The 19,455-nt window shown below is 38.3% G+C and overlaps 2 protein-coding genes across 3 annotated transcripts in view; one reads left to right on the top strand and one right to left on the bottom strand.

Annotated features, from left to right (window-relative positions):
• The window catches only part of snx19a (sorting nexin 19a), a 101,139-nt gene extending 82,373 nt beyond the window's left edge, over positions 1 to 18,766 (top strand). For both annotated transcript variants that reach the window (XM_032576260.1, XM_032576261.1), the window contains 12 exons: positions 8,400 to 8,507; positions 11,830 to 13,350; positions 13,872 to 14,010; positions 14,096 to 14,196; positions 14,260 to 14,379; positions 14,476 to 14,594; positions 14,689 to 14,776; positions 14,872 to 15,022; positions 16,054 to 16,177; positions 16,600 to 16,784; positions 16,875 to 16,962; positions 17,116 to 18,766. In XM_032576260.1, coding sequence (XP_032432151.1) covers positions 8,400 to 8,507; positions 11,830 to 13,350; positions 13,872 to 14,010; positions 14,096 to 14,196; positions 14,260 to 14,379; positions 14,476 to 14,594; positions 14,689 to 14,776; positions 14,872 to 15,022; positions 16,054 to 16,177; positions 16,600 to 16,784; positions 16,875 to 16,962; positions 17,116 to 17,245 — 2,874 coding nt within the window. In that variant the 3' untranslated portion in view covers positions 17,246 to 18,766. The remainder of the gene's footprint in view (positions 1 to 8,399; positions 8,508 to 11,829; positions 13,351 to 13,871; positions 14,011 to 14,095; positions 14,197 to 14,259; positions 14,380 to 14,475; positions 14,595 to 14,688; positions 14,777 to 14,871; positions 15,023 to 16,053; positions 16,178 to 16,599; positions 16,785 to 16,874; positions 16,963 to 17,115) is intronic.
• LOC116728287 (beta,beta-carotene 9',10'-oxygenase-like) lies at positions 73 to 9,914 on the bottom strand. The gene is made up of 12 exons (XM_032576262.1): positions 9,761 to 9,914; positions 6,353 to 6,536; positions 6,010 to 6,221; positions 5,464 to 5,579; positions 4,876 to 4,978; positions 4,222 to 4,350; positions 3,962 to 4,122; positions 3,713 to 3,880; positions 3,448 to 3,585; positions 2,314 to 2,496; positions 1,802 to 1,912; positions 73 to 1,114 (listed from the first exon to the last, which is right to left on the bottom strand). Exons 1-12 carry the CDS (start codon positions 9,789 to 9,791, stop codon positions 998 to 1,000), a joined length of 1,653 nt encoding a protein of 550 aa, XP_032432153.1. The 5' UTR covers positions 9,792 to 9,914; the 3' UTR covers positions 73 to 997.
• Positions 18,767 to 19,455: the final 689 nt, after the last annotated feature.

The raw sequence follows: 19,455 nt of genomic DNA, 5'->3' as shown, positions 1-19,455 counted from the left end.
CTTATCCGGATGTTTTTAGGTCACACACACCCTTAACTTGATGTATAAAACAGAAGACCAGGAGCACATTAGAAGTTAGCGAATTAAAAATTTAATTATAACTTCGTTGATAGAAAATGTAGAAGTGAATACAAATATTTAAGTACAAAAACGGTAAAGAAAAAATTGTACAAAGGCAATTGACTTTGGCAACTTATTTAATACTACTGCGTCCTTAGGAACAACTAGTCAGTTTTGAGCTAATGTGTAAAAAGGAAAGAAAATAAGTTAATAGGCCTATAGGCAAAAATTTCAAGAAAGCAAATAATATGTTAGCAGCATTTAGTCAGTATAAAAAGTGAATCGCTTAAACATTTGTTCACGCGCAGGCCTCTTTTTAGGCAAATTTTTTCAATTGCGTGAGACAAAAGGCAAATCAGCCAAAACATGGCAGCAACTTGGTGCTTGTAAACATTTAGACGTGGTGAAAACGACTTCCTGAAGTTCAGAATGGGAAAAATAACGGAAGTGAATTTGAAGATGGCACAATTTTGGTTGCAGACGAGGCTTGTCTGAATGTTTCAAAAACTGAATAGCATCTCTGAATGCATAACATATCGTACCTTCAAGGGAAAAGGCTGCAAACCACAATGGGTGCCACTGCTGTCAGTTAAGAACAAGAAACTACGGCTACAATTCATACCTGCTCATTAAAATGACAAAATAACAGATCAGATCAGAGGAGTCTTGAGTGGAGCTGCTACATTCAACAAGATTCACATCATGACAAAAACCTTTGCGGATTGTTTCGGACACTTTGCTGAAAGTGCGCCATGAAGAATTAAAACAACTCTGAAGACAAACACAAGTGCTAGAAGGTGTAGCTAAGAAAGTAAGTGCACATTGTAACAGCAACTGTGTGGCCTACGGAATACTGTTTATTTTTGCGTACTACTTGATTTGTACCAGTTGCATTATATGGAGTAACTTTAATGCTGTTAATGTAGAAGGCAGTGGTTTATGGAGAGGCGGAGAAGGCACCATGGAAGCCATAAGCCATGTTAACAGGCACGTTAGCTCTTCCCAGCTCCTCAAACGTTTTTGCATCCAAAACCAGGAGAAATGTCTCTTTATCCTGCAGAGAGAATGGAGAAAATCAGGCATGGAAAGGTTCACTCAATTCAGACAAACAGAAAACCACTGCAGTCCATCTTCTGGTGACATTAACCCTTCAGTAACGTAATATAAATGCAACATACAGCTGCTAGCTTAAAAGAAAGAAATTAATCATCTTTTTACTGAAGTCAACATGAATTTATATTAAAACTAACATAAGGATTCCAGCACTGAAGCTTAACTTAAAACTTAGTCTGTGATTAAAGCAATTTTTTTTTTTATAAATTGGTTTAGAATAGCATAATTTTTATTAGGATTAATTTGTAGAAATTTGTACACATAATCAGTATTTTCCTGTAGATTTCTGGGACACAAACATAACATATTTGTTTGAAGTCCACAGAAACAAGCAAATGACAAACTTTTCATGTTCCAATATTTTAATACTAATCCTTTGTTTCTCTTGCAATAAAATATATTCAGCAATATTAAAGTGAACACTTTGTGTGATTTCTTTGAGGAATATTTATTGAGGTATATTGTGTGCAAAAATCATAGGTTTTTAATTGAGTAAATGTTCAATCTTAAACTAAATCCCGTGACGTTAGACAGTTCTGCACACAAACTCAGTGGTAAAAGTATTGCACTTGTCTTCATGTAACCGTTTCACTAAATTCAGTATCAGGCCTGATGTGGGGAGTTTTACCTGTGAAGGTGTGAGAACCACCGACAGAATGACTCCAGCATCCTCGTCCGTAGCATCAGGCGACGGCACAAACACCGGCTCTGATGGGTAGAAACCCTTCTGTTGCCAGACCTGCAGTCATTTATATCCCACACATTACACTTTAGGTTTTCTTTGACATTTACTGCAAGTTAAATAAAATAAAAAATCCTTATTTGGATTTTTTAGGCTCAGGTCCTCTGTGGTTTCTTGCAAATAATTTTACAAACCTGATATATGATTTGTTCAATTTATTTATTTTTGCCTTAATGTTGACTAATTAAGAAAAAATACCTCACCAAATGTCTTAAGTAACACTGAGCATCACTACCTTCATTGATAAGTAACTCTACCGAGTTACTTAACAATCATGTCTATTGTTAACTTGTTCTGCAGGCTTAAAGAACAACATGTTGCAGAACCCTGGTCGAAGCATACAGTTGTTGATGGTACAGTGCATCTTCCAAAATGAGCATTTATCATCACGAGCACACCTTAAGTGTCTTGTCCTTCAAGTCCATCTTGAGCAGGGAGTCTCCCACCATGTGTCTGAAGCCACAGCCGTAAAAGTAACGATATGGTCTGGTGTTAAATTTGCTGTAGTTGATTTGTGGGAACTCCAGGCCACCGTAGTCATACAGGTCATCTCCATGGAGATCCTCGTGTTGGCAGAAAACCTGTTGATGAAGACAAGAGCAGCTGTGTGTTGCTAAAGTCAGACACTCGTTTAAAGAATGGTTAGGCTTCGTTCAGTCAAATTCAACAAAGTTGGACACATTATGCATCACTAGAATGTGTTTGTTTCTATTTGTAAGTTTTATTACTGGCCCTGATGTTAGATGAACACTCGACTGCCTTTTTGCTGTGGTCGTTCACACTTCCAAATAAATGCGACCTGTATGTGTTCTCCAGTATGAACTGCAAACGACCTGTAAGTGTCCCGCATGAGCAGTAAAGGGCGCAATAGCGTCACAAAGAGATCGCATGCCCCGCCAACCGCCATAAATAAGAAGTGCTCAGTGTTTGTGTAAGTAAACATTGATGCTAACGGTGGAGCGTAGATTTTGAAGTTGTTGTCCGACCGCAGCCAGCACTTTAACAACTTAATCCTCTTTATAATCTGTCGTGGTTGTCGTTTTTCTTCCCGTATCAGGATGCAGAATAGGGACATTTGTTGAGTATCAGTGACATTCAGGTCAGATGAATGCGACCTGGATGTTAGGTCACATTTGAATCGGATCGGATATTGAAGTGGTGTGGGTCATATTTGGAAAAAAATCCGACCTGTGTTGTTCAGGCTGTCATGAAAAAGTCAGAAAACGGTCGCATTATGTAAAAAAAAAAATTGTAATTGGATCACTTCAGGTTGCAGTGTGAAGGCAGCCTAAAACCTTTGGTTGGTTGATACCTGAAAATAGGCATAATAACTGCAATTTGATGTGTATTACTATTGCAGAAAACAATAAACTGTATTTTTATATCCAATATTTCTTAATACTGCAGAGCTTATTTGAGATTTTCTCTAAAGTTCCAGTGACATACAACAAATTTTGTGGTTGTAACATAGTAAAGTGTGAAATTTTTAAGGGGATTGAATATCTCTGGAACGCACTGTAAATCCCTCTCACCTTGTTGACACTGATTTTGATGCATGTTGCTTTGCTGGAAGGCCGAGTGTTCAACTTCTGGTTTGTTGGGGTGTCACTGGTCACATTTAGGGGCAGAACAAAACGCCGTGGGAAAGTCCTGTCACTGGTGTTATACAGCTGGAAAGATCACAGAGGAGCAGAATGTTTTTGGTGTCTTTGATCAAAGAAAGTCTGGAGGTTGACTGATTATCTGAAAGGAGAAAATAGGTTGCTCAACACAGTCTGGTTAGGTTGTTTTACTGACTTCATCTAGTGCCTCTCCTGATTTGCGTAAGTTCTGGATGAGGTAGTTGCTGATGGCCTGGCCGCCATCTGAGCAGCACATATCCAGCATCAGGAAACCATCTTCCTCGAAGGCATTGATCTGATGGAAGATGGAGATGGCTTTGGTGTGATACTTCATGGGAATGACCTACAGAGGAATAAACAAAATCATGAACTTTATGAAGTTATGACTTTTGGTTTTAATTTTAATTCTTGCTTTTCATCAGACCTCTCCTGAACGCTTGTCAATGAGATGGAAAACAGTTTCCAGCTTTGGATCCCAGTATATTCCCTGACTCAAAGCCTTTCCTCTGATCTTGCAGGTGACTATCTTCAGGAGGTCCATCTTAATTGGCTGCTCGATGAAAACCACATAGTTCTCGGACATGGCTGGTACCAGAAAGAATGGCAAGGAGAGAGGTGCTTTAGAGCTGAAAGCAGCAAATGGAAAAGAGTTGAAAGAAGAGGTACCAAGAAGCACAACTTTACCAAAGCTGTGGTAGTAGGAGGGATGGGACTTGTTTGCTGGAACAATTGAACAAAGGACTTTGGCTCCCTGCAGGGTGTCTTTTCTTTCTGTTTTCTCAGGGGGGACTTTGATGATGTTGTACAGTGCTCCTAAAACATAAGAGTCATCATTGGCTTTGTGGTGAAATTTATATTGAGGTAAATATATTTTTTTTATTATTTTATTTTTTAAAGTGTTTATTATTTTTTTTTAACGTATTTATTAAAACTGACTCTATGTCCTTACAGTATAATTTGAGGGAATTAATATGTGAAAAGAACTTAATTCTCACAGTGCTACTATCGCCAACCATTCAAAGCCTGAGGGCACGAAGTTCCAATTTTTGGCACTAATGGAATCCCACAACTGCGAATGGCGGAGAAACAACTTACCATTACAGAAAATTATCTGTGGCTATGCTAACTGTAGCAATGGTGGAGAGTCTGGCAGGTGTTTATTTTATTTTATTTTTATTTTTTACAAATTATGAAGTCAGGAGAAAGTGACAATTGTAAAAAAAAAATATGTAAAAATTATTATTTTTTTAATGAAACTTATGAAAAATTTAAATATCAAACAGTAGAAAAACCTAGTAAAAGTTAAATAGGTGTGCTTCACTAATGAATTGGCCTAACCTTTGCTTCCATAGGAGTTGCCCATATTGTAGGTGGTGCCGTCTGGGTCGTAGTGAGGATGAGCAGTAGCTCCATTCACAGCAATGAACTTGCTCCAATCAACCTGTAAAGCACAACTAATGGTTCTAGTTTCAGTGTGTCATTACAGAGAACGGCACAAAGTAGTGAACAGCTGTGACTTCCAAATAAAATCTGGAATATGTGCTTTTCTGTACAGAACCAGCTTTCACTACAATTACGGCTGGAAATATAGAATATGAGACATATAAAAGACTGATATTTTTTCCCATTTTTCATTGCAAAATAACTCAAGTTCAGCCAGATTAGATTTAAAAGTATCTTGTGAACAGCAGTTTTCAAGTCTTGCACCTGAATGAGTTTTAGGTCTGGAGTTTGACTCAGTCAATCTTCCATTATAGACACATCTATAGCTTTATTTTATGGAAGGGGAGCCACCCAGCAAAGACATTTTGAATAGAAATCAGAAGATGATCATAGCTGCTAAAACTGTATTACATAACAGAAAAATATGTTGCACAACATTTAAAAATGGAGGAATCGCTTCCTTTGTCATGACTATGATAGTACCTTTTCCAACGTTTCCAGGTTTTCCGGGTTCACTTTGTGCATGAAATTTGACTCTGTGCTGACATAGTAGTCACCCTTGTATTTCACAAAGCTCACATTTGCATTGTCCAGAGGTCCTGGAACAGAAAAAAATCATAACTTTAGCTTCTTTTATGTTCATAAGAGAGTTTTCGTCTTGAACTTACTGTGTGGAGTTTGGTTATGTAAAACATTTTCTCCTCCCTTGCTTCCTGCTATGTTTTACTATTATGTAACTGCTTCACAGAAAATTCCTTAAGAGGCTTCTCTCCAACACAGCTGGAGTACAAAAGAGTTTGAACAAGCAAAGACTTTAAAAATATTTTGTGCACACTTAATCAGAGCTAGATACAGTAGATGTTATAGTTTTTTTTTTCACAAATCTAAACTCTTTATTCTTGCTTAAGACAAGATTGAAAATAAGAAGGAAACACTAAAACTGAGAAGGATTCCTAGAAAAGTACACTCTGTTCATTTTTCTCCATCCTCTGTCAAATCAATATCTAATAATCCACCCACTGCACTCACCGATCATCTCAAAGCGAGAGAGAAATCTCTGGAAGAAGTTTTTACATGGATCAGGCATCGCCAGGGTACCGAACTCTGACATCATGATGCGATCCCGCTCGCTGTTCTTCTTGTAGGCGTCGCTCTGTAGAAAGCGACTCTTATACGTCACCTGGCCGTTCTGGATCTTAAACTGGTGCAGCATGGCCATCCCATCAAACCAGTGGTTGTAGCTGTTAGCAAAAACAAATGTAATTCTATACATTTTGTTTTCTTCAAAATGTATAGAATTACATTTTGAAGAAAACATATTAAGACCAAGCAGAACCAGAATGATGCAAACCAAGCTGACTTCCATACTCACTGCGTATTTCCAAACTCAAACTTCCCTGGCCCATTGCGGAGGAAATTACCATTGATCCAGGTTGGGATAGAGCCTTTAATTGTGGTGGTGATTGGTTCAGGGGTTTCCTCTACTGTGCTTATAAGAGGAGCAATGCTCTCTAGTCCTGTAACTACTTTGGTCTTGGCAGTAGGTTTGGCCTCATCTACAGAAAACACAGCCAGTATCTTAATTACACTCTATGGATATAACAGTTCAGCTATAACTATTACTATTATCACTTTTATTTCTCTATCAAGCATCATTCATGTGCTTATTAGAGGGATTAGAGGGATAGCGTGTGCAGCACATTGCTCTAAACAATAAAGCTGTTGTGGATTAGAAATCTTTGCCTTGAAGCAAGAAGATAAGGGATTTGATTCCTGACTCAAAGTCTGTCTGCATGGTCTTAATGTGTTTTCTTCATACACAAATGGTCTCTCACCAAGTACCATGTTTTCCTTTCACAGTCCAAAAATGTGTTATGCTTGTTAGATTAAATAGTCCACCTACATTGACCTAAGAAGTCAATTTATCCCGGATGAGCCTCCATTTGTTGTCCGGGATAAATTGAAAATTGAATAACTAGTTAGGTTTTTTAGGGGGTAAACAGCAGATCTCAAACTGAAGGCAGAGGAATTCCCTAAACAATTGACTGTTGTTTAGATTAATAATAATTAATGGAAAGAAAATTTCTTTTAGAGCAGTTTTAGACTTTTGCTGTCATTTAGTAACACTTAAAACTCATCATGTTTGTTGGTCTTCAATCATAGAAAACATCCATGTGCTTTGCATGTTTCTGCACAGTATAACTTTCACAAAAAAGTATAACTTCTTTATGAAAAAAAGTTCTTAAGTAATATTTAGCTTTGGTAAGACCATAAAATATGTGTAAAGCAAAAGACAATTATATAACCGGGACATTGCAAAAATAGTTTGATTTGTAGAATTTTACTGAACTCTAAATTTAGATTTCAGTTGTGGTGCATATTTTTATGACAGCAATAGAAACTGTTTACATGAGTTTCTTCAATAAAGTGAATGTTATAATGGACACGTGACAAACTTATTCTCTCTATAAAGAAAGTTACAAAAGTTGTTAAAAAAAATCAATAGTTTTATTTACTGGATCACCGGTGTCCTTCTTGCACAATCAATCTCTATACACATTCACACTGAAATGTTCAGCCAGACATGCATTTAATAATGAGAAATAAATGATTGATTCTCATCTGACTTTGAATGTTAAACAAACTCTGACACATGAACCCAATAAAGATCACGCTGTTCCTGTTCCCTCTGTTCCCTCTGTTCCTGTAGGCAGCTGTAAAAAACATTTTTACTGTTTTTCATAGAAACAGTAAAAATGTAGCTGACAAGTCAACTCCCACTCTCCTGAGGATTGAAGAGAATAAGCAATCTCTTCTTATTTCAAAGAAGAGATTGCCAAAATGAAAACTCAACATTGCTCAAAACAGAATTAATCTAAGCTGAACATCTTTCCAAAAGTGTGGCACTGTGCTAAAAATAAAAAAAACAAACCCATAATAAAACTATGACTTATTAGAAACACAAGCTTACAACCAATGTCTAAAAAATAACTGCTTGACAGCTAATTAATGAAATACAAACGCTGAATTGCAATTGTGCTTTAAAGCAGCAATGTTAAATCTGAGCTTTAAATTTGAGAGAGGAGTGACTGTCTGTGTTGGAGGAAGATTAACATCTTTGATTTAAGAAATTCATAGCATTTATTGGGAGCTTAGTCCAGCAGTGTGTTCTTCCTGGTGTATTCAGTACAGAATAATTTTTAATTTGGTTTATCAGTGAATGACATTTTTAACCAAAGTGTGTCATCCTGTGGAGGAAAGTACTGAACATTTAGCCATAAAGACGCTGAAACATTCTCTTTACCAAGCTCTCCTTTCTGATGTGTTTCTGTATTTACAGTCCAGACTCTAATGTTGCCTAGCTACAGCATGAACAGGATTTCAGCCATCTAAACTTGATCTTTTCTCTTTTTCAACAGTTGGTTGCCTGCAACACACAGCAATTAGACCATAAACTGACTCTCCACACAACATGGAGACGAATACCATCTGTTTCTGTGGGAACAACACTCTCCTCAACCAGGAAGGTACGCCATGTTCTTACTAATACTATTCTGAGGATGTTTGCTTAAAAAACAACCTTAATGCACACCAGCAGTCCTCATTTGGTAATTCACTCAGATAAAATCAACTTAGCTCAGGACTATGTTGACATGTGTTAACAGATAAGAGAAGCACTTTACAGAATCAGCTGGGCCAAAACAGCTTCATTGTTTAGAGCAATGTGCTGCATTAGCTGTCCCTCTATCAGGTTGGTTTTTGCCAACTCAGGTGAGTGTCAGCAGTCGGTCAGGTCTATATTCACATGTTCCACATGTGCACCCAGACCTCTGCATGTGTGAAATAGGCCAGGGAGGAGTTGAAGATGTAAGCTGAAGCTGAATCTGATTTTATGCAGTCTCAGTATCTCCTATCAAATACTTTGTTCCTTCCGATCAAAACTGAATTTGTGCTTTTTATATATTCTCTAATTCATTCTGCTGCAGCTGAACACTGCATGTTGTAGGGATAAAAAAGGTCACAATATGTCCAATCAGATAGAGGTTCCTAGAATCAAACTTTCAAAGCACAGGGAACTATTTGAAACTGCTGCAGATGTCACTCTTCAAACAGGTGTATGAGTTTTATTTTTGGCATGCAGTCATGCTGAAGAATTTCTAGGAGTTCAACAGAAATCTCAAGTTTCTGATCACTTCTGGAAACTGAATTTCAATAACATTCATTAACAGGATTATACTTTGCAGAAAGAGGCACTATTGCTTTGTAATAGTTGTAGCATAGTAGATTTAATACATATTTTGGTTTTTTGTCTTCTGTGCTACTACACTATAATTTTGCTTTTCTAGTTGTGCAGTTTCCCCTAAAATAGTTAAAATGGTTTATTTAATGTAGCTTTTCAAACACACTAAATGTCAGCCTTATAAAACCAATACTGGTGTGGAAGCAGCTCAAATAAAAGGCATGATGCCTGTAACTAAGTCTTTATTTAATTTAGGAGAAGTGCTAATGAGAGAGTGTCGTATTCAAACAAGACGCAGTGTATGAACGTGAAACCTGATGCTTCCAGAGTTTAGCTGCAAAACGAACATTATGTCCTACATAGTCCACAAAAGAAAACCCAAACAGATTTTTTAGCATATATAGAAAAAAAACTTGTATAAATTAGACATAGTAAAGCTCTACTATAAGACCAGTGTGCAAGTAGCCATCTTGATATCATGGTGAGCAGGTGAACAGCTGCTTTCATTCTTACTTAGAGTATAACATGCAGGAAGCTCACCTGGATTCTCCACCTCAACAGGAGCCATCATGAAGGATGGACGGTTGCAGATCCTCTCTGCTTTATCTGAGATCTGTCCGATTATAAAACGTTTATAACTGTGGGAAGGGTTTCTTATATGCTGTACAATTGCTCCGCCCCCTCCTGATGTCAGCTCAGCTCTGTGGGCTGTTGTGCAATGTCAGCCGAGTGTGCAGCACAGCGAAGCCACGGCGTGCGGATTATATAATACCTTACTCCAGGGAATTAACCCTCTGCTGTGGAGTCAGGCTGCTGTAGTAAAGGAGACATGTACATTTAGTAGTTTTATTTGGCATTTTTCTCACATACATACCAAGTTACACCATTTTATATAAGTGGTAGGGAATAGGTTTCTGTATTTTCTAGGTTCAGAGTCACAGTTGGTCTTGTGTTTGTTGTCGTTTTAGGATACGCTTGGTTGACTGTGTTTTCAAGCAAGAACAGGGTTCCAGAACCTTTTAAATTGGTGAACAGATGGAGGCTACAACTCATCTCAGAGTACAGAATAAATCCAAAAAACAAAATATCATTTTAAAATGTTCAGCATCATGTTCTCACTTATATAGGCTTCTGGGGGCAAAGGGATGAATAAGTATTTCAAACCCTGCAGAAGACAAAACATAGAAACAAACAAAAATAATAATTTTATTTCTGTATGCCTGATCAAGCTTTTACATCTGTATTTTTTATTTTTATTTTTGCAGAATTTAGTAACTTACTAATGATCTGAATGACCACATATTTACAGTATTTCAAACCCAGATATTTGCTCGATATGAAAATGCATTATTTTTTTTCCCATCCACAGATGAATTGGTTGTTTTATTATGTGCATAAACAGCTAAGTGAAGTATCAGCAGCTTCTCAGACAGTCAGCTGTCCATATGGGCAGCAGCTTTCAATCCAGATAATCTTTGCTGTAGGATTAAAGCAAGTCCAGAAAGCTCCAGGAGGAGAAGCAGGACGGTTTTCCAGCTAATATAGACCAGCCACATATCAGGTACTGTAGTCCTATATTTTGGAGTCATAACATTGTATTTCATGTTCTACATGGCGATTAGTTTTAAAATAATGTTCTACAGTTTAGCAGGGAGTTGTTTTAACACTCCTAATCTAGTTTAGCCGACCAGTATACTGACCTACAAGTGATTCTAATATTTCTATTGACTGAGTGACTTTAAACTTTGGCGCAGCAAACATTTCATAAATACTGAGCTGTAGATTTATACAAAAAGTAAACTCTGAGAAATGTTTATAAGATGGATGCAAATACAGACAATAAGTCCTTCAGCAATGTTAACCTGGAAGTAATTATTGACAGATTATCCATGCAATAAATAACTAACTGGAACAGATAAAAAATTTTACATGATAAATATTTTAACTTAAAATTTAGCTTTAAACTATAATACTGGATTTACTTTCTCAATTATTTCACCTTGAATTAAACTTGAGTTTACAGTTTCACTTATTTTTTTACTATTTTGTACATCAAAGTTACAGTTTTCTTTAAAAAGTAGATAAAATATTCTGCAGTACAAAATTTATGAATGCAATTTATTTTAGTTTGGACTATCTTTACTGTCCTCATGGTGTCCTGTCGACATGAGAAAAGTCTGCTGACACAGACTTCAATGAACAAAGAAGTATTTAATTTTAACCAAGCCCACATCAGAAATTACAGATCTGTGCTCTAATCCGGAGGAATCTTATGTCAATGTCGAAGAATTCCCGTTGATCCTTAAATAAAGGCTCTTTTATTCCTTTCCACACAGCATCTTTACATTCCTCAATGCATGGCTCTGGCTTTAGAAGCTCTCTTTTCTACAGGCACACACTCCTGTAATTTGGCATCAATCAACCTGGGTGATACTGAAAACGTGTAACATCAACTGATTGCTAAATTAAAATGATGTGTAATCATGTATTTTAAATAAATTTTAAAAAAAATCTTTCTCACTGTAGTGACTTATCTACAAACCTCAGCTTTGCAGTTTTCCCTTTAATGTTTTTTTTTTTTTTAATTACCGTATTTTTGCTTTCCACAGGACGTCATCTTCCATATTTTTGTGATGCCCTCTTCAAAGAGCTCCACTCACTGGACTTTGTTGGAGTTATTCGGCCAGCGGAGGCTCTTGGGTTTCGGCGCCATACTGGCATGGCTCATCCTGTTCCATCTGCTGGTGAATGTGTGGCTGCTCTGCGTCTTCACCAGCCTTCTGGTGGTTCTTGGTGGTTGGCTCGGCTCCCGAGCTGCGCTGGATGCTAACAGTTTCCTACATCTGGAACATTTTTTACCCCTGGGGAAAGTTAACCCTCCTCTATGTTCCCCTGAGCACGAGTGGAGGCTGAACCATGAGATCCACTGTGCGGTCCACAAGGCAGTACGTGACTTTGTGTCTTCGTGGTACCGCACCCTGCTTCCTGAGGTGGAAGGAGAGTTTGAACGAGCTGTGCGTCACTCAATGCTGGAGTCTGTGATGGAGCTGAAGGAGCGTGCGCGGCGAGTGGACAGGAAAGCTCTGGTTCAGCGGCTCTTAGAGCTGTATGGCTGTCACCTGCAGAGCTACATGACTGTGAGGCAGATCCAGTCGGCGCAAAAGGAGAGCAGTGGCCAGTGGCAGCTCTACAGTAAAGTCGAGTCTCCTCATCCGGCTGTGAGCAGCTCTACCGCTGAGCTCAACTACACCCGAGCGTTGGTTAAACTTGTGTTGCATGTTCTCGTCCCATACCCTCAGATGGAAACTAGGACCGGGGGTTACATGGTGACAGAGCTCATCACCTGCAATGTGCTGTTGCCATTGATAAGCAGGGTTTCCGATCCCGACTGGCTCAATCAGACCATTGTGGACATATTCACCAAAACCAGAGAATCACAGGATATTAGCGTGGATGACCCCTCTGTCGACGCACTGTATAAATGTCATGGACGTGAGGAGTCGTGGACTACTTGCAAGTCGCTGTCTATCTCCGATCAGACCGATTTCAGCTCCAAAAACACCTCTGTTGATTTAGATGAGCCTCAGAGCCAGAGTGCGAACTCTGGGACAGACTTGCCTCGAAGCAGGCTGGTCAGCCTCGCGTCTACCAGCCGCACATCCAGCTATCAACCAGGCTTAAACACACCGTCCAAGGTGAACTGCTGCTCACTCACATCAGGCCAGTATAAACAGTCATCAGAGACCAAAACCGTTTCTGCAGACCCACTTCTCCATTCGGACTCAGATGATGACCTGACAGCAAGTGCTTGCGACTGCGCTCCCACCACCAACCTCTGTAACCTTCTCCCTGTAAATGATGAAGAAGCCTGCGGTTGTTTTCGACCTCTGAGAAATTTTGGATCGAAGGTGGTTGAGCCCAAAGACTCCCAGTGGCCAGCTGGCATTGCTCAGGACAAATCCCCAGTTTGTCCCCCCAAAAAGCTTTGCCTGACTTCGTACAGCTTTGATCTGTCCAGGGGCCCGACTACGACGCCATTCAGAGTCCAGAACGTTCACATTTCTGGCACAGTCAATGTGAAGGAGCAGAGGAGCGCTGGCACACATCCCTACACACTCTACACTCTCAAGGTGCTTTTACTTACTGTTTGACAAATTTATATACTATTTTCTGAACTATTACTACAATGATGATGACTGGAGACCCTTGAGGTGGGTTCAGTCTGTCTCAGAGATTGAACTCTGATCTGTGAATGGTGCCACTGTTGTAGTTGCGAGTTAAAAACCACTTCACATTGTATTTGTTTGTGACCAAGCCAAAGAGGAGTATTTTGGCTCTTTGAAAGGATCTGGATCTTGTTTATCCTATCATTTTAATCTTTAAGAAGACCGCATGCTTAATCTTACTCTCCCATTATCAGTACAAGATTTCAAAAAAGACTAGTGTAACGCTTGACACAAAATTATCTTGATCGTTGTCTGACATGATCAAAAGTTTAATAAATTCTTACTCTAATCAAAGCTAAGCTGTTTTGTTTTTTTTTTTTACAAAATGCTTTTGTGTATAGATGTGTGTGTGTCTATTTGTTAACGATGCAGTTTACCTTTATATGACCAAATCAAAACTAAAACCCATGTTTTGTTTTTTACAGTTTGAGACGGTGGCTGATGGCGACTGCACAGGTGCTGCACCACCGGCAGTCTGTCACACCGTTAACCGCAGATACAGCGAGTTCCTCAACCTGCAAGCACGCTTGGAGGAGAAGCCAGAGCTCAAGAAACTAATCCGAAGTGAATGATAAACTACTTTCATGTCAAGTAAATCTTATTATTCCAATGAAAGTGCATCCTTATCTGTAAATGGAATGCTTTTCAGATGTCAAAGGCCCAAAGAAAATATTTCCTGACCTTCCTTTTGGCAGCCAGGACGGCGAGAAGGTTGAAGCTCGTAAAAGCCAGCTGGATACCTTCCTGAAGGTATGCTGAAGATGTAGGACTTAAATGTATGGCGATACATTTTATGTGCTCTTGTTTTTGTAGCAATTAAACAGTACTCCTGAGACAGCTAACAGTGAAGACATGCAGGAGTTCCTGGCTATCAACTCAGATGTTTGCACGTATTTTGGAAGAAAGCCCTTAACAAAGTCAAGAATTGATAAGGTAGCTAAAATCAGACTGAAGGAATCAGATTTATAGTTTCATGTTTCACCTTGATTATCTCTTGTACTGTTTAACTTCTAAAACTTGCAACCGAAGATGATGGAAAATGCTTTAGATACTCTGAGGACAGCATTCCCTCATCCTGAGCTTTTCAGTCCAACCGAGGACATTGAGGGTGATACTGACGGAAGAACAATGGACTACAGAAAGTACAGGTGACAGCCCTGTTTGTTTAGCGCTCTGTGCAGTAATGCTTTAAAAAGCATAAATAAAACGTTATTCTGTTTGCTTCTTTATGTCATGCCTCAGGAGGCTTTTCCCAAGTAAAGTTTCTCAGTCGCTCCATATTCCAGATCTCCATCCTAAAGTGACATACTGCTTCAGTGAAGGCAGCTCTGTGAGATAACACACTGAACACATTTGTAAAATGCGTGCTCCAAGCAGAAAACAGACATATTCCTTCCAATCAATCCATTTGTTGTGACTGTTCAGGTGCTCAATGGCATGTCACTGTGTGGCTTGGAGAACTTCGTCAGAGAGCAGGAAAGACTTATTGGTGGGCCAAACATGACAGAAACAGTCAAGCCGAGCCACGAGCTGAAAGCTAAAGACAAGAAGATATCAGGGAAAACTCATGGGACAGGTTGGGATAATGATACAGTGCCCTGCAAAAATATTCAGATGTGTGCTCCTCCAATAAGCCTTTGTTGAAGTAAACCATGAAAAGTACGTCTAAAGTTTGCTGGAAAACACAGCAAACATGTACAAGAATGTTCTCTGGTGAAACGAGTACACCTTTTGGCATTTTTAAGCCAGAAAGTGGTGGAAAACTAACTTTACTCGATCACTGTGAACACATCATGCTACAGGAAAACAATTGAAGCCAATCAGAGTAGAAGATTCATGAAGCTGAATAGAGCTGTGGGAAAATACTTTACTGTGCTGCTGGGAGGTACACTTCCACTAAAGATCCACAGGGAATTAGTTTATATTCATGTTGTAGGATGACCCAGTCAAAGTCCAGGCCTGAATCCAATTCCTTCTGTTGCAGGACTGTAAATTTTATGTTGAAAAGTGTTCTCCATTTAATCATACTGAGCTCGGGCTATTTTGCAAAAAAAAGAGCATAAAACCCTTAAGAACATGAACTCTGCTCATGGTTTTTTAAATTATTTTTGCAAAGTGCCTCGGGATGATATTTGTTGTGAATTGGCGCAATACAAATAAACTGAATTTAATTGAATTAATTAGGTTACTTCTGAAGACAGGAGTTATTCAGGAGTAATGACATCATGCAAACTCTATTTAAAAGCATGCCACACTTTACAAATTTTTATTCAAGAAATAGTTACAATTATTTTCTTCCAGTATAAAATGATGTTTCACTATCATATAACATTCCAATAAAATAAGTCAAAGTGTTTGGAATTTGACAAAAAAAAAAAAAAATGTGAAAAACGACAATGAATACTTTTGCACGACTCTGTAGTTTTATCTGTACTGTAGCGCAGCAGTAACCTGCAGTGACTTAGTTTCTCCAATAGGGTGCGCTAGAACTCCAGCGTGTGGCCAAACCTGACCTAGTTGCTTTGTAGCATCCGAACCTTTAATATCAAACGTTTTAAGTCGCTGTGTTGACATGATTTATCCAGCGCGTGTTCGTGTCCACCGCAGACACAGCTGTGGCAGATGTTGCTTTGAACATTTTGTGCCTGCTGATGAAGGATCATTGGAGCTGGCTCTGCACAGAGAACATCCAGAAGGCCATCAGACTTCTCTTTGGCACCTTCATTGAAAGGTAGTTTCTTTTTTATTTATTTATTTTTTTCATCTGATTTTGCATAGTAAATGCAAACACCACTACACACACACACACACACACACAAATAAATGGCAACAGATGCATTTTCAAGCATTTTTTGTTGTTGTTGTTTTTCTTATCTGCAAATCTAGATGTGGGAAGCTGCAAAAGTTGTTTTTGAAAACTGTTTTAGTTGTGTCCATAATGTTTATCAGAGACTTTAAACACGCAGTACATAGACGTACCAGGATTCTCCAGTCTTAATCTTTATATTTGGGTGTGGCTTTCTTTTTATTTTGGCAACAATTCATCACGATTACAGATTTTTGCTTGTTTATATCAGAGTTTGACTGATAAATTGACCAAAAATGCCCACACTTAATATAAAGAAGATCTAAACTATCCCATTTCCATTCCAGATGGCTGGACATAGGCGCTGCCCACCTAACCAGCGCCCCCTGCTGGGTGATTTACCTCCAGGTCTTGCAAGAAGCTGTGTGGCCAGGTGGGACGCTGCCTGCTCAACCTCGGCCTGAACGAAGTGTTGCTGAAAAAAAGGAAACTAAGGAGCAATGTCTGAACTGCCTAATGCAGCTGCTTCCTGGTCTGTAGCAGCTGCAGGGTTTAAATTTAGCTGTTGTGATTTGAATGGTGTCTCAATGTGAACTGAGTTTTTCTTTTTATGCCTTGATAGAGTTAATAGCTGATATGTTGGGAAGCGAGAAGTACAGACTGAGCTTGGAGACCATGCTGGAGTCTTTACAGGACTATCAGATAAACAAGTAAGTCATTTCAGAAAGCACCATGATTCTGCTAATCTAATAATCAACACAGAGGAATTGAACAAAATGTGTAAATGAAGGTCTGATTCATGTATTTACGTTTCCTAGAGGCTCTTCACATTTATCAGTGATTGTTTGTGTTCTTGTCTGCAGGCATTTGATCTACAGCATCTGTGACCTGCTGCTGGAGTTTCTGATCCCTGAGTCCAGCGATGTGACCTTTCAGAGATCTCTGCTGCAGAGCCTGACTAAAGACACAGAGAGAAACAGTCTTCATATGTGATAAACATCTGGGACACACAGAGAAATGTAGCCATTTGATGCTCAATGCACATTATAGTTGTCTGATGAATATAATATGGTCATAAAGTCTATCGTATACAATCGCTGTGGAGTCATGGTGCAGCAGGTATTACTGCAGAGGCTAATGAAATGTAAATATGCAGTGATATAAAGACAGAACACACAAGAAATGCTTTCAGACAATAGATCAAAAGGAAGAAATAATCTCATTTGTAGATTTACTTTGCTTAATCTGCAAGTTTAGCCACATTGTGAATACTTGAAAAGTTTGATAAATACTAAACTGTGCTCTTTTTCTTGCTTCTTATTCTTTCTTTCATGTGTTTTTATCTATGGTGTTTCCCATAAAGTTGGAGTATTTTTTTCTTTGTATTGTGGTTTCATTTTTAATGCTACAAGTTTAAGTGCATGTCATATATGTGCACTACAACTGCATAAATACTTTGTTTACAAGACTCCAGGTGAATTTACTGTGAAACAAAGTATGGACATGTGGAAAAGTAGTTCATGCCCACTTTGGTGCAGGATGTGTGATGCTGTGGGTCTGTTTCTGGATCATCATTGTGTTTTTTATGGGTCATACAGGCAGTTACCCAGGGTGGCATTACAATGGGGGTTGCATGAGGGACACAAAATCAAAAGCAACTTAACTGTGAGTTGCAACTTCAACAGATTTTTTTCTTTTCTTTCACAGTTAAGGATGAGTTGGTATCCCACTGTGTTGATTAGTGAAGATACAAATAGTCAACAAGACAAAAGCAATCTTTTTCCAGTCTTTGTCAGTCCCAAGACCTAAAAACTATACGTGACTGTGTGTGTGTGTGTGTGAACTAAAAAGAAGAAAGAATAAGAGAGTCAGGACTTTGGATGGAAGAAACTGTGCAAAGAGGATTGTTCAAAGATTTTTTCTGTATGTTCCAGCCTTCTGAAATGAAATAAGAGAACACTGAGTGCCGTTGGATAAAGGACTTTATACCAAGTATTAACATCCAGCATTTAAGTGTTTGAGACACTAGTGATGTTGTGAAAAGACCGCAAGCATGGCATTCAACTCTGGTGAATACATAAATTGAAATTAAGTATTTGTTTTGTCTTTTGATTCAAAAGAAAGTTGTTTTTGACTCCGGATGATCATTTCTGGGTTTATGCATTTTTTTTCTCTTACGTCTTTAGCTGTCATAAAGATTTTCTGTTGTTTTTGCAGATGGATAATTTTGTTTTTATGTATATTTGTCATGCTAGTTCAATCAAATATAATCTTGCTTTATAATACAACCATTATCCATATGGTTGCATCACATTGTTTAAAATTTGATCAAGGTTTAATAATTATTTCTCAAACAAACATTTTAAGTTGAAGCTTTACCTTAAAGTCAAGTCAGCGTTTCCCCAGAATGTCTTTGTATGAATACATCATTTAGGCCTTAAGTTCAACTGTTAGACATGTTCACAATTAATGATTCATGTAAAATCTCTGATTAAAATGATTTAATCAGTAAAATGTGTCCAGCCAATATGTCTAAGATCTTTTAATCTCCCCCATCCCCCTAAAAAAAAATTTTTTAAAAATAAAAATACTCTGCTTCACCGCCAATTTCTTTGGTGATCAGATTAACACTTTAACTGAATGACTTATGAAACCGCAGTGCAAATATTTCTTTTATGTTTGACTCAAGTGGTAGATTAAGAAAGGAGGCCAAAATACCCAGCGTCTGTGAACTGCTTCCATGTGTCAGTCTAACTTCATCTGATGGGGCACAAAATGTTTTAAAGCCTAACAACTTAAGCTTAACACAGAACACAATAAATATGGTTTAAATTAATGTGTTTTCCCTTTTTTAGTCACTGTACCATCAATTTGTGTGGTCACTACTGTCACACTGCATGCTGCTAATATTTTTGCAACTGACTGACACAAAGTGAGTTGCAACAACGAAGAAAATTATACATATCGTGCATTGATACGAGGTGGGGCAGATTCATGCTTTCCATCTCATTTATGCCAAAATCTGACTCTACCATCTGAATGTTACAGCTAAAATCCAGATTCATTGGACTAGAAAAGCTTTTCCAGACACATCATGTCTTTTTCAATCTGTTATTAATTGTTGTGAACCTGTGTGACGTAAAACTCTTTTTTTTATTATTATTATGAAAGTGTGGTCTTCTGCTGCAAAAAGTTAAACATTT

The sequence above is a fragment of the Xiphophorus hellerii genome, chromosome 11 (genome assembly GCF_003331165.1).
Source record: "Xiphophorus hellerii strain 12219 chromosome 11, Xiphophorus_hellerii-4.1, whole genome shotgun sequence".
Taxonomy (NCBI): domain Eukaryota; kingdom Metazoa; phylum Chordata; class Actinopteri; order Cyprinodontiformes; family Poeciliidae; genus Xiphophorus; species Xiphophorus hellerii.
The sequence above is the reverse complement of the archived record's forward strand: the minus strand, read 5'-3'. Positions and strand labels throughout refer to the sequence as shown.

Bases quoted from the DNA above. Each gene is read 5' to 3' on its own strand.
- LOC116728287 (XM_032576262.1), bottom strand. From the start codon at position 9,791: ATGATGGCTCCTGTTGAGGTGGAGAATCCAG. The intron at 6,222-6,352 runs GTGAGTATGGAA...TTTTGCTAACAG, and splicing joins TTTGAGTTTGGAAATACGCA to CTACAACCACTGGTTTGATG. The intron at 5,580-6,009 runs GTGAGTGCAGTG...TTTCTGTTCCAG, and splicing joins CTCTCGCTTTGAGATGATCG to GACCTCTGGACAATGCAAAT.